This window comes from Papaver somniferum, chromosome 11, assembly GCF_003573695.1.
Source record: "Papaver somniferum cultivar HN1 chromosome 11, ASM357369v1, whole genome shotgun sequence".
NCBI classification, from domain to species: Eukaryota; Viridiplantae; Streptophyta; class Magnoliopsida; order Ranunculales; family Papaveraceae; genus Papaver; species Papaver somniferum.
This window is the reverse complement of record NC_039368.1, coordinates 136,926,253-136,940,753: the sequence shown is the minus strand read 5'-3', so window position 1 is coordinate 136,940,753 and position 14,501 is coordinate 136,926,253. Positions and strand designations below refer to the sequence as shown.

At 41.5% G+C, this 14,501-nt stretch overlaps 1 protein-coding gene across 1 annotated transcript; it reads left to right on the top strand.

Moving 5' to 3' along the window:
- The first annotated feature begins 2,616 nt into the window (after nt 1–2,616).
- Nucleotides 2,617–4,018, top strand: LOC113325281. The gene is made up of 2 exons (XM_026573482.1): nt 2,617–2,719; nt 3,579–4,018. Exons 1-2 carry the CDS (start codon nt 2,617–2,619, stop codon nt 4,016–4,018), a joined length of 543 nt encoding a protein of 180 aa, XP_026429267.1.
- Nucleotides 4,019–14,501: the final 10,483 nt, after the last annotated feature.

Here is a 14,501-nt window from a genome sequence, read left to right as displayed (position 1 = left end):
TTCTCCAAGCCTATGAATTACAAGGAAACCTAATTCTCTCTCTCCTATTCTAGACCTTTCCCTCTCCACCAGATCTCCCCCTTTACACTGCCCCAATGTCTCTATTTATAGCCTCCAACAACCCTAATGGTATACAACCCACATTATCTCGCCGAGGTTACTTTATACTTCCCCTGGAGCATATTCCATAAATTTTTCCCCCACTTTTCGCTGACTTCACGTGGTCTTGTCAGGACACTTGTCCTATTTCTTGCCCGATAATTCATCTACTTCGTGGGGGTATATTTTCTTCCAAGCCAAGTCACATCTGATTCCTTTCGCGCTGTTCATCCCCTTTGGCGAGTTACCTCGTCCCAAACTTTACTTCGCTGCCGTGCATATAAGGATAATTCTAACTTGATTTGACAAGTCCCTGATGACGAATCTCGGGGCTTGAAGTAAGATCCTTAATATCCTGATGGTCATCCTACTTTAGTTCGGGGCGGGGAGCTTTCTCGCGCTTGGACTTTGTACTTCGCCTTCTGATACTGACTAATTTGACAGGTCACTGACGAGGATCTTTGACTAATATTCCCTAACTCTTCTTGGTGTGACACGTGGCGATCCTATTTCGTGTACCTACATTTTTCCTTTTCTTATTTTGTCCAAGTTGCGCGATGATGGAATAAGAACCGGTTTAGATTCCTTAACCTCCACGTTCTCCATCCCTATGCTTCCACGTGGCCATGTTCTTTGTGTAACTGCCTGTCATCAGTCACCTTTGCTTCGATCATGCCGTTTCCGGTTTTGCCGGTCTCTTCTTCCTGCTATAAATACACTTCTCAACCCTTACTTGGATTTCTTTTCTGCTTCTCCCAACCTCTGCTCTTCCCTTTCTCAGTGTTCCTTCTCACCTCTTACCGTGTTTTTTTTCTTCAAAACCTTCTACTTTCTTTACCACCATGTCTCCCAAAGGCGCTTTAGCATCTACTTCACTCAAATCCTTATAGGAATTTCAAGTTGAACTCCAAGAGTTAGGTTTAACTTTAACCCCAATTGTCGATTCTTCCCCGGATCCTGCTGTTATTGCCACCCAGGAGATGGAGCTGAATTACTGATGGCTTGGTTCGGACACCTGGTCTGCTGATAAGGTGATAGTTTCTTTAGGTCAGTTGAGAGCGGGATTGTCCTTCCCTCTGTATGATCTTTCAAACCCTATCATCCTGGAGATTCTCGGTAGGCTGCAGTGCGGGGTTTTTCAGCTTACTGGTCATGCGATTCGGATCTCCAACGAGTTCAAAGTCCGTTCTCGTGATGGTATCTCGCAAGTTCCTTCTTCTGCTGACGAATTTGACTCCCTGGATTTCAACATAGACTCTTTCATGGACAACTATTCAGCTGTATTTACAAGCACCAGGGAGCATCAGGAATGGGGTCTCGAGCTCGTCAGGAAAGTGGTCTCTCCCTCCGTTAAGGAGCTTCTACTGGATGTGGATTCCCAACTTCGTCTCTCCGTTGATGACTGGGCGATGTTTCATTTAGTAGTCAGCGGTCCTTTCGTCTGGGGTTACGACGAAAAAGGGCCTTCCTTGCAATGGTCCCCTTCCCAGACATTGTTACCTCGCAGGATGTGATCCCTGGAGACTTCGCTGGACTGCTCCTAGCGAGGTATGATTTTTTCTACTGCGATTTATATCATTAAGAACTATCAATTGTACTTATTCTTCTCAATTTGTTTTAGTATGTGATACCCGCTGCTGGACTCGTCAAGGCGCGACAGGAGAAGAAAGTGGTTGCTAATAAGACTCCCTCTGAACAGGTATCATTTTCGTCTATTACTATCGATTTTATGGTAATTGTCTATCCTGACGCCATGCCTCTTTGCAGGATGAACTACCCACTTCTGGGGTACCAAGGGTCACAAGAAACGTTCTCACCCTACTCCTCATCCTTCTTCTCATGTACCATCATTATCGCCTTTTATTTGTAAATTTTAGCCTTTTCGTTTTTAACTCTTGACTTTGCAGACGGGTGTTCCTCTGTCTGGTGCGCCTAAGATGCCGCGAAAGACCCTGGATGTGGATGCCTTAGCTGCAATACAGCCTGCCGCTCTCCTTGGTCGTCCCGTTCGCACTAAGCAACAGTCTCCTTCATTTCGTGCTCCTGCTCCTCCTAAAGAAGATGATTCAGTTACCCGTTCCAAGGCCGTTGATTCCCCTATTCAGCCAAGATTTGAACATACTAAGATTTTCCGGAGGTACCTCCCTATGGCGAGAAGGGAAAGCAACCCGTCCAGCCTGCAATGTCAAATCCTCTCTTCGACCCTGACATTCAATTCCTTCAAGGTATCTACCACAAGGCCCAAGAAGATCCGACTATGAGATCTCGTGCTTTGGAGTCTTTGTCCACCTTTGTTTCTGATGACTTCCTCTCCCAAGACTTGTATGTGCTTTTGAGTGCTTCAATGAACCTATCTCTCCAGCAGCACTCTGCCTTGATGAACCAGGTGATTTTTTTGTGCCTACTCTGCTATTTTTCCTTTTCGGCTCCGAGATCTATCTTCTATGTTTAAGTTTCACTTCGCAGAAAGTCTACCGTCACATGGCCACCTTCGTGGAAATTCGACTTATTCGCGAGATGGATAGGAAGGATGAGGCTAAAATCAAAGCTTTATCGGAGGACCTTCAGAAAGAAAGAGATCATTCCCTCAAGCAAAGACAAAATATAGAGAAGCTTCTGAGTAAGTTCTTTTTTTCTTGGATATCCCTCTATTGTTCTTGCTTTTTCTTCCATTATTTTCTTATTTTATGCTTCGTCAAGCTCGATGCATGCAACATCAAATGATCGCCAACGAAGCTTCCTCCTCGCTGGAAGATAGTCGCGTTGAGATGGTGAACCTTACAACTCAAAATGATATTTATGTTTCTGAGAACTCCATCCTTAATGAAAAGGCCGAGACTCTTTGTTTGCAAGTGGACCGTCTGTCAGTTGAATGCTCTCGTAACGAGGGACTGAACCTCCATCTCCATAATGACAACCTGCGCCTTAAGTCAGAGCTTCAACGGGTCTCTAATTCCCTTGCTACCTCGCGGAACCTCTATTCTTCGTCGATAGCCAACTATGAGAAACTGGAAGAAGATTACGATCGAGTGATCAAAATCAAAACCGAGATCGCAGCTATTCTTCGTAGGTCTCGGAGCACTGTGGACGGTCTAAACGAGGAGATTTATGGTTTGAAGAAAAAGGTGGAACTCTTGCAAGCTAAGTTAGCCTTTTCCTTTCGTCCAAAGCCTGTGAAATCCTCTCCTCCGATCAAGCCTGCAAGTCTTCGCGGAAAAGGCGCTCTCGTCATTCAGTCTGACAAGAGCACTTTGAAATCCCCTCGTGGTGAAGGTTGGGATAGAATGTATCATGAGTTATGCGTTCAACTTGAAGAGTCCAACTTCAAAGTCGCCCAGCTCGATCATCTATACTCTGATGTTCATAGTACTTTAAATATTACTATCCTTCAGGCGGAAGGTAGTTTTTAGGTGTATTATTATCTTTGTTTGACCCAGCTTACTTCCTTGTTTCTAATGTAGTTTCTCTTGTGTTTGCAGAATCGGATGAGCGTTATAAGAGTCAGGTCCTTCGTATCACCAGGGAGAGAGATGAAGCTCGTGGTGACGTTTCTTGTCTTAATAAGGAGGTTGAGAACTTAAATGATAATATGGACGAGATCATCGATTCTTCCAAGAAGGTAGCCAAGACGACCCGCAAGAACACTCAGAGCTATTTGATTCCACTCTTTAATGACTACTGCGTTGAACATGGCATTCCTCCTCCTTCTTTCCCTTTGGAGGTTCTTTCTGATGATGATAAGCCTCAAGATGAAGCTGTTGATCCTACCAACAAGGAAGCGTCTCTTGATGATGACGAGGAACCAAAGTTTGACACCGCGAAGGACAACGAGGAGTCCAAGGGAGCTTCTACTAGCCTCACCGCGGCAGGCGGCGAGATTCCTGAGACAACCACCATTGATAGTGCCATTCCTCAGTAGCAGCTTTAGTTTTGTCTTCTCTCGTCTCAGATTAGTGTTTTATAACTAGATATTTTATGGGCGCTCCCAAGCTTGGGGGGCAAACACTTTATTTTGGGAATCATCGTATTTTATGATATTATGATTTTGTTTTATCAAGCGTATGTTTATTTGATTTCCACCATTTTCCTCAAGTATATACTGACCATGGAAACTCTCAAAAGAATAGTGAAGCCTTTAAGTATATACTTGCCTTTTATTCTTTTACGAGTTTTCATCTTCGTTTCTGTCTTCACCTTTCAAATCACCCTCGGTTCCGGATTTCTTTCTTCACTCATTCCTGTTGCCTTTTGTTTTTCGGCGAGAGTAAGAATGCTAATTTAAAAGAGTTATGAGCATCGGTTGTTAAAGTATGCGCCCGATCTTAGTTTTTTTACCTCAGGTTCCTTCTTTCCCTGTCTTATAGCCTTAGATTGTATCTTAAGCTCTTTGTAGTTTCGTGCGGATAATGCCAAAAGAACAAAAAAATATAAAAGTATATACTTGCCTCTTGTTCTTGTTGGGATTATCCGATCAAGAAGAGATGGTTCTGAGAATGCTCTTTTTAACTTTGCTGTTTTACTAGCTGTGTCTACTTCTTTCTTATCTCCTTGGTTTCCTTGTTTATGAGGTCTTAATGCGCCTCCTAATTAAGGTCTTATTGCGCCTCACCCTATTTTTAAGAGTATTACTTCGGCGAAGTTTCAGGCGCTTGCTATTTTTGCGAATAGCAATACACCAACCTCGCCTTAGAATCTTTGTTAAGTTTTCTTTTCGCGACAATATGACAGGCCTATCTATTCCCATGAATAGAAGCCCCATGACATTGTCGTCTTTTTTGGTCACACAGCTCCCTAATATGGAGGGTGTCATCCCTTTATATTCCCCCTGAGTGCCCCTTCAAGGAGGTTAACCCTAACATGCATGTTGGTCTCCTCCCATCCGGTTATGACGACATTCAGTTGTTTTCGTGACTTCTTATCCTCTTCGCCGATAAGGCTCAGAGTTACGAAGTCACACCCTAAGTGGGTTTTCTTTGGGATCAAGTGCATCGTAGACAAGACTTGCTAGACGGACATGGCTAGTAACACTCCAGACGTCTCAGGCACCCACAGCTCAACCGAATACGTCGGAGCCTTGGTCATATTTCTGCACCTCTTACCGAAGGCCATCATAAAAGGGACCCTCAGTGGATAGGTCTTATCATTGCCCCTAGCTTTCTGCTGGAGAATTGTCCACGACATGCGTTAGGTCTTTGCCTCTTACATTTTCATGCGAACTAGGGTGCATGCCGTGGGTTCCCAGCCTTCCTAGGCGAAGGTTTTAAGTTTTCCTAGAAACTGTTTATTTCATATTCGTTATTTGCCTCCTAATCTTGAGGTCTTACTGTCTTTGGTTACTCGACGAATATTTGATTCATCAAAATTTCATCAAATTTTTATTGCTATGCTTTTGAAAGTTAAGTACATCGATCATTTCATTTTCATCATCAAAATAAAGTGTATACATTTATCTTATCTCGCTGCACCTTTCATATTCTTCTTCCATACGAATGTTTTCGGCTTGGTAGTTTTTCAACTCCTTCATTCGTACTTCATTTCTTATCTTGAATAATGCGGAGAATAACGGTTGTCCGGTTGATAAAGCATAGATGAATGATTGCACCAACTCCTCTTCTGAGATCCTTCCCTTCAACTCTTTGCATACTGCTTCCCATCTCGCGACGAGACTTCGCAAGCTCTCATTCTCTTTCTGCCTTAATGAGAATAGCGATGTTATCTCTGGATTGCACGATTCATTCCTTGAGCATTTGTTTACCATTTGCAAACCACTTTATCTCCTTTCCTTGGGGATATTGTTTCTTCCTTGAGTAACTGCTATTGATTGTTGCATTCGATATTCCCTTTCTCTGAATTCTCTTCTGCTGCTTTCTATGGCCTTTTTCAAATCTTCTCGCTCCTTTTGCTCACCTCGCCCCAGGCCTTCTCGTTTTTTCACATAATGTCTTTCTTTAATTCGTGCTTCTCCCATAGCATATCTCTCCTCCTGCATATTACTCTCTACTTGCTTCCTTTTCAAATGATTATTTCTGATAATCAGCTTTTCGTTTTGACTTTCTAAACTTATTCGTTCCCTGACCAAATCCTCTTTCCTTCGCCTCTCCTGGTAAAGTTCCTCCTTGAACCGGCCATCTCCTCCTCTTCGCGACTTTCTTTCAATTTACTATGTGAATTTTTCATTTCAACGCTTTCCTCTGCCTCTTGTCTCTGTGCATTTTTTCTTCTTGACCGGTTCATCTTCCCTCCTTCTCGTGGAGTTTGTTTCTCCTTTGTCGTGGGAGTTTCCTTTTTATTCTTTGTCATCTCATTTCCTTTAGCCACCTTCCCCTTGTTGGCCTTTCCTCCTTGTTTTAGATTGACCTGGCCTCCTTCCTCTGGAGTTGCGTTATTATCTTCCTCTATATGAGTTTTTACTTCATTGGTTTTCTCCTCCTCCTCCTCCTGCGTTCCACTCAGTTCTTTGTTAGATTCTATCATAAATACCATCAGCAGTTTGTCTCTTATTTCTTCGCTAGCTTTCTTCCTTTGTTCCATCTTCTTTCTTAACTTCTCCTCGTAGTTATGCACGTCTTTTGTTATACAGTCTTTTGCATCTCTCAGATCTCCTTTTATCTCTCCGATTCTACTTGGTATTAGGAACCGTATCGCCTGGTGATATATTGACGCGACTCCTTTAATTCCATGTATCCAAGGCCACCCTATGAGAGCATTGTAGGGAGAATCGACATCTACGACGCAGACTGTGACCTTCGTCTCTAGTTCGCTAGCGAAAATATTCACGGTCAGTTCCCCTTTCGGCTTGGACGCTACCCCATTGAACCCATATATGTTATATGTAGAAGGTACAAGATCCGAGTCCTTGTATCGCATGGTCCTGAAGGTATGGTAAAAGAGGATATCGACTGAACTCCTGATATCAACTAAGATTCTGTCTATTGCCCAAATTCTCCTTTTCTCAGCTTGCTCTTCCTCCCATCTGGAATATTTTCCGAATCCTAAGGTCATGACCAAAGGATTTGGTGCATCATTCGCCATCATGTGCATCATTCGCCGAGAAGGTTATCTCTCTATTCTGCCATTCCTCTAATGGCTCTTTCGTCATGACGCTGAATATTTCATTTCCCTCGAAATCCCTTTTGTGAACTCCTTTAATCACATTGTCATGAAATTCTTGGAGACTTTTTTCCGCATGAATTATCGAATTGCAGTTTAATTACTGTTTTCCTCGGTCTATCTCGATCTGGTATATTGGTTGATTCTCACGAGGTGGCGGTGGTGGCACATAGCTCTCTAGGAAATGCGCGAGTTTCCCTTGGTATATCAAGCGAAGTATAATTAGCCGAACGTTCCTACAATCACCTATTTGGTTCCCATGGAATCGATGATACTTACAGAATTCATGACTTCGAAATCTTGGTGGAGGATCTCTTCCGAAATTTGGTGGGGGCGGGATTTCCTCCATCAGCACTATTGCCTCCCACAATTTTTCCACAGTTGTGTTAAGTCGTGGGAGTTTCACATCTTCGAAGATTGGTCTATTGGGCCTCCTTTCCCCGTATCGGGGTCCCTAATTATTCCGAGGTTGGTGACCCGTATTGTAGCTTCCTGACTCATGATTTATTCGTTTTGACTCCTCATACCTTTGTTGATCAATCCACTCCTGATCTCCACTCGAGACGGCTACAAGCTTTGTTAGGACTGGAACTGTTGGCTCTCCCTTTCCTCATCTGGTTTCATCCTCTACTACGTGCACCGTCCTTGGTAATAGCCTAGAATTCCCTTCTTTCGCTGGGGCCAATGTAATTTCGCTGATCTGCTTCTGCTTTTCCTCCAACGCTATGTATTCCTCCTGGTACTCCCTCAGCTCGTTCATCGTTATCGAATTTCGAATAATTAATATTTGTGTGTACAACAGGTCCGTTGGGATCAAAGCATTCACGAAGGCTAAGATGAAGTTTCGTTCATCAACTCTCCCTGTTAACTCGCTACACACAGTTCTCCATCTTGTGACCAACCCTCGCAAGGTTTCCGTTGGCCTTCTCCTCAGGTTGAACATAGTCTTTATCCCTGACCTCAACAAGTTGTTGCTTATATACGTCGTTAAGAATATCTTCTGCAAATCTTTGAATGATGATAATGCCTCCCCTGCTAAGCTCGCAGGAAAATATCGACAAAGTACTGCGTCATTTCGTCCCCATTGCATCAGGGAAAGGGTATATTTCTTCAAGTGTTGCACTGCACTTTCCGATCCACTGAATATGCTTGCAAGCGTTGGTAACACGCATTTCCCCGGGATGTCCGCATGCATGATCTCATAGGTGAATGGCGACTTATCTGCTTCCTCTATCTCTTTTGCTAAATGCACTCTTCCACCTCTTTGTGAGTTATTTATTAAATCCCTCATGTCTCTCAGCTCGTTTAAAACTTCTTGGTTCAAGTTTCCTCCATTTTCCTCATAGTGACGGCCTCTCATCACATTTAGCCTCCCTTCGCCTGATCGTCGTCTTTGCTCCTCATCTCAGATAAGGTTCGCCTGGCGTTGCAGTTCGTCCTCCTTCTTATGTTCCTCCCCATGTCTCCACCTCTAATCTTCCCATTGTGAGATCTTCAGTGCTCTTCTCAATTCTCTTTCTTCGTCGGCATCCATTCGTCTTCTTCTTCTTCTTCGTCCTCCTCCATCTTCCTCGTGGTCATATCTCCTTCGCCGTAGTTCATCTTCCTCCGAAGATACAATGTTTCCTTCCGAATCTATGGCAATCGTCTCCGCGTTTTCGTTAAGTTGCCAGTTTTGTTGCCTCAACCTAGCATTTTTCCTTACCAACTGCACCTGTTGTTCCTCCAAGTTCCGGTCCCGTTCTCGTTCACGGTGAAGCGTCTCCCTTAACTGGTCCAACGTCATGTTTTCTTCTCCAATATTCTCTTCCATCTCCTCGCGAGTCATCTCCTCCTTGACAACGGTGTATGTATCGGATGTGTGCACTGAACCTTCCCTGAGGCCATCTTCTTCCGTCTGCCGTTGGTTCTCTTCTCGTCTGTCTCCCACAGCTGATGTTCCGGCCTGTTCCGTCCTTCCCCTCTTATCTGCCAACTGTTTGCTTTTCCTTATTGCTATCACATGCGCTGCTCGATCTGATGTTCTATCCATCAACCTATCCTTATTTCAATATCAACTGAACTTTTTCCAACTCTAATTATCTAGATCTCCTACTTTCACAACCTCAACTTTCTTCTAACTCTTAGATGAGGATTGACCCCCAATCTATTTCCCTATTTCTGGACGCCAAAATGTGATTACTGGAAATCCAGCAACACACCTAAATGGAAAGTAAGTAAGATTTACGACCTGATAAACACAAGAACTTAAGTTGATTTATTAATCTCAAGCGAAATACAAGTTACACTCGTGAGTTATTAGGAAACCCTAATCCCTTCTCCAAGCCTATGAATTATAAGGAAACCCTAATTCTCTCTCTCCTATTCTAGACCTTTCCCTCTCCACCAAATCTCCCCCTTTACATTGCCTCAAGGTCTCTATTTATAGCCTCCAACAACCCTAATGGTACACAACCCACGTTATCTCGCCGAGGTTACTTTATACTTCGCCTGGAGCATATTCCATAAAGTTTTCCCCAACCTTTCGCTGACTTCACGTGGTCTTGTCGGGACACCTGTCATATTTTTTGCCCGATAATTCATCTACTTCGTGGGGGTAGCTTTTCTTCCAAGCCAAGTCACGTTATTTCGTGGTCATTTCGTAATGGACATCTGATTCCTTTCGCGCTTTTCATTCCCTTTGGCGAGTTACCTCGTCCCAAACTTTACTTCGCTGCCGTGCAGATAACGATAATTCTGACTTGATTTGACAAGTCCCTGACGACGAATCTCGGGGCTTGAAGTAAGATCCTTAATACCCTGATGGCTCCTACTTTAGTTCGGGGCGGGGAGCTTTCTCGCGCTTGGAATTTGTACTTCGCCTTCTGATACTGACTGATTTGACAGATCACTGACGAGGATCTTTAATTAAGATTCTCTAACTCTTCTTGGTGTGACACGTGGCGATCCTATTTCGTGTACCTACAGTCATGAATATAAATTCGAGGGTGCACTTTATTCGTTCTTCTGTCATTTTTGAATTCTGCTACTTTCTCAAGCTATTAACGGGAGCGGACGGTATTTAGTGGGTTCAATCCAACGGTCGATATTAAAAGTCAACGACCTGCCATTATTTTGAGGGGCTACCTGTCATGTGACTCATGTTCAATTGGAAGCATAGTAGCGTCTTTGAAGAGGACAAAGAGAGAATTCTTTAGAGGTACTCGAAGTCGAAGATAGGGTAGCCTCACGAGACAAATGGAGAGGCCTGATAGGGGAAAATGCTATGCACGGGACAAAAGCAAAAGGTCAAAAAGATAATTCAGATATGGGTCAGGAAGAAAGTGAGAGGTTAAGCGATGCGGCGCCAATCTGTGACTGAACACAAAAACACTTGCCTGCTAATTTATGGTCCCAGAGGCTGCCACCTCTTATCCCATATCTGTACGAGCCCTTTTATCCAGGCTGTAGCAGCTTCGCACGATAAGCACTAGATGGTCAAGTGTAGTAGGGTTTGTAGACCTTACTCAAAATACGCCTAGATTTGATTATTATATGCTTCATCGTGTTGGTTATCAAAATAAGTAAAATAACCATATATTGCAAGACCTATACTCATGAAGGAGTTGGACAAACAAATATACTCCATCCCATTTATATTCATAATTTTGCCAAAGGTTTTTCTACCAGTTCACTAACGGTTGTACCCAATTCAAGACTTCAATGTAGACTCTATTCTCCGAAAGTAACCACAAATAACTCAACATAGATCTACAGAAATAACACCAAACATGGTTAGTTAAGAAAAGATTATGCTAAGCTAAGAAAAGATTTGGTTAGTTGGTATGCAATAAAGAAAATTTTTGGAAAGACAAGAGTCGTGACCAAAACATTGCCCTAGAAGACAGAAATATTAAGTATTTCCACAATAGAGCAAAACAAAAGTACAAAAAAAATAGAATAGAAACCTTAAAAGATGAAAATAATGTTTGGCTAAACCGTAGAGAAGAAATAGCTGAATGTATAACAAATCATTTTCAAAATGTTGCTACTTCTGTTAACCCGAAAATCGACCAAGGTATGATTGATCTGATCCCCAGCTGCATAACAACTATTGATAATGAAATGTTATGTAGTACCCCTATGGACAGTAAAATAAAGAAAATAATTTTCTCCATGGAACCTGACAAAAGCCCAGGTCCAGATGGATTCCCTTCCAATTTTTTTCAACAAAATTGGGAGATAATTGGTACTGACATAACCAAAATGGTACAAAGTTTCTTTGAAACAGGTAACATCTCAAAGGAGATGAATGCCTCTTTCATTTCCCTAATCCCTAAGACTCTAAATCCTACTACGCCTTCGGAATTCAGACCAATAGCCCTAGCAAATACAACATACAAAATAATTTCTAAACTTATGACAAGTAAGACGAAAAGCCTACTTGAAAAGATAATTTCACCGTATCAGCCCGCCTTCATTCCGGGAAGGCAGATATCAGCAACATCACTTTAGCGCATGAACTGATACACAAGATGAACAAATCTAAATCAAAAAAGGGTTTCATGGGGATAAAAATTGACATGTCAAAAGCTTTTGACCTTGTCGAATGGGATTTTCTAATTGAGATAATGAAAAAAATGGGGTTTAATAGTAAATGGTGTAACCTTGTTTACCAATGTATATCTACTACTATGTTTTCAGTGTTGTTAAATGGTTCGCCAACTCGTTTCTTTAAACCTTCGAGGGAATTGCGCCAGGGAGACCCAATCTCCCCTTACTTATTTCTGTTATGTATGGAAGCCTTATCTCGGAAAATTTCACATGCTGAAAAGTCAGGTTTAGTAAAAGGTATAAAAATAGTCCAACAAGCTCCACCCATTAGCCATTTACTCTTCGCAGATGACTGTTGGGTGTTCTGCAAGGTAAATGACAAAACTTGTCACAGTCTTGTTAAACTTTTCACTGATTTCGGAGATTCCTAAGGCAAATTAATCAACCTGAGCAAGTCGGGTGTCTTTTTCAGTCCTAAAACTGACACACACATCCGTCAGCGTGTTAAACATATCTTAGGTGTTAAGTACATACCCCTAAATGATAAATATTTGGGGTCACGCCTATTCACCAGTAGATCTAAAATTGAATGTTATGAGCCTTTAGTTCAAAAGATGAAGAATAGACTGCACACCTGGTGGGGAACAAACCTGAATCTGGTAGGTAAAACTATAATGGTAAAAAATGTTTCAACATCACTGTATGCTTACCAAATGAATTGTTTTAAAATTCCAGTTAAGATATGCAATAACATTACTAAACTTCAAAGAGATTACTGGTGGGGAAAAAACGAAAAGGGATTAAATGAAAAAGGGTGTTTTTCTTAAAAACTGGATTTCAGTTTGTAAACCGTTGGAGGAAGGAGGTCTAGGGATAAAAGACATAAGAAAATTCAATATGGCAATGATTGCTAAGATGGGCTGGAGGCTAAAAGAGAAACCTGATTCTCTTTGCGCCAAAGTCCTTAAAGAAAAATATTATCCTAATAGTGACATCCTTCATATAAATAGTACCTCCAACAGCAATGATAGCTGGATTTGGAAAGGCATGTTAATAGGTATTGATCAAATCAAAAAGGGATGTTATTGGGAATTAGGAAATGGATAAACTATTTAAATATGGGAAGATGATTGGATACCAGGAACAAGTATACCAATTCAAAAACATACAATTGATACTGAGGGCTTAACAAAAGTCAAATATTTGTTTACAGACAACAACACCTGGGACATAGAGAAGCTTACAAAATGTTTCGATAATCAGACAGTTGAAAAAGTTAAGAAGATACACATACCTTCTGATAACATGGAGGACTTACCTCACTGGAAGTTAAATGAAAAAGGGATATTCTCAGTAAAATCTCTATACAATCACATCAACTTTAATGGGAACATAAATCAAAACTGGATAAAAATATGGAGTATGAACACTTCACCATCTGTTAAACATTTCATAGGGAAGGAAGCTCATGCCATACTACCAAATAGTATGCGAATGACAGCCATCCTTTCAATGCAAACTCTTTGGCGAGGGCCAGGAATCGCTAACTCATCTTTTCATAAAGTGTAACTATACCGTTCAGGTCTGGCAACACTTAAACTTTGATATGAGTTTCATTGTAAATGGAGCAACTGAGTTCCATGAACGGCTGAATGAGTACATGGAAAATAACAATAGAGAGGGATATGTTGTAGAATGGAATGTTCTATGTAGTGTCACCATATGGCATATTTGGAAGATACGATGTGATATGGTTATCAAAAATAAAAGTCAAGACAGTGCAACCACAGCGTATGAGATCGTAAAATTCATAAATAACTATACAATGGCTACAACCCCGGGATACAATGGCATACAAACACTGTACTACAACCCAATCAATGATGAAAACCTTACAGTAACAAATAATGAAACTATTGATTACACAGACTTGGAAAGGATGACAGGCTACATGAATCTAAAATTAAACATAGCTTTGACAATGATGAATACTGGATCAAATGTTGCTATTGCCCTAACCCTATGTGATTATTCAGGAACCATTAGAGAAGCAAGAGGTATCAACACAGATTGCACTACCATAGAACAACTAGAGATCGAAGGTGCAGAAACGGCTTTCCGATGGGCAACAGACTGGAGTGGGCACACAATTACTTTCAGAAGCGATTCTCGCCAGACTCTCATGCCGCTGATAGGAATGTACGCAAAAGCCAAGGAGGAAAGATAGACAATTAGCAGAGATATTGGAAACAACACAAAATTTGATATAAATTTCAGAGTGAATGCTTTTATTTTGATAAAGAGAATAAACATAGTATGGGCAGCTAAACTTGTAGTCTTTTGTAATAAGTATGATACTAAAAATACTTGGAAAGGGAATAGCTTATGGGCAATCCTAAACTATCTAAATATGCAAACTTGGAACCATGATGTAATGATACACCGAAACTCCCCTTATGGAGTAGCAGGTAATCCTATGTTCAATGTATGAGGGAAACCTCTTTTCGCAAAAATAAAAAATAAAAAATAAAATAACACCAAACATAGGGTTTTTAATTCGCCACCCTAAACAACTCTAGCTCGATCAATGTGATAATCCATCAAGTGAACCTTAAGTAAAAGATGTATAATATGGTGCTCAACTTTAAGATAATTACAAAAATCTGGTCTGTAGTAACTCCATCTAAGAACTGGGCTTGGGTATTCCCACGAAATATGGCGGCATTAGCTCATATATGGCCGAATAATCTGGGAAAGTG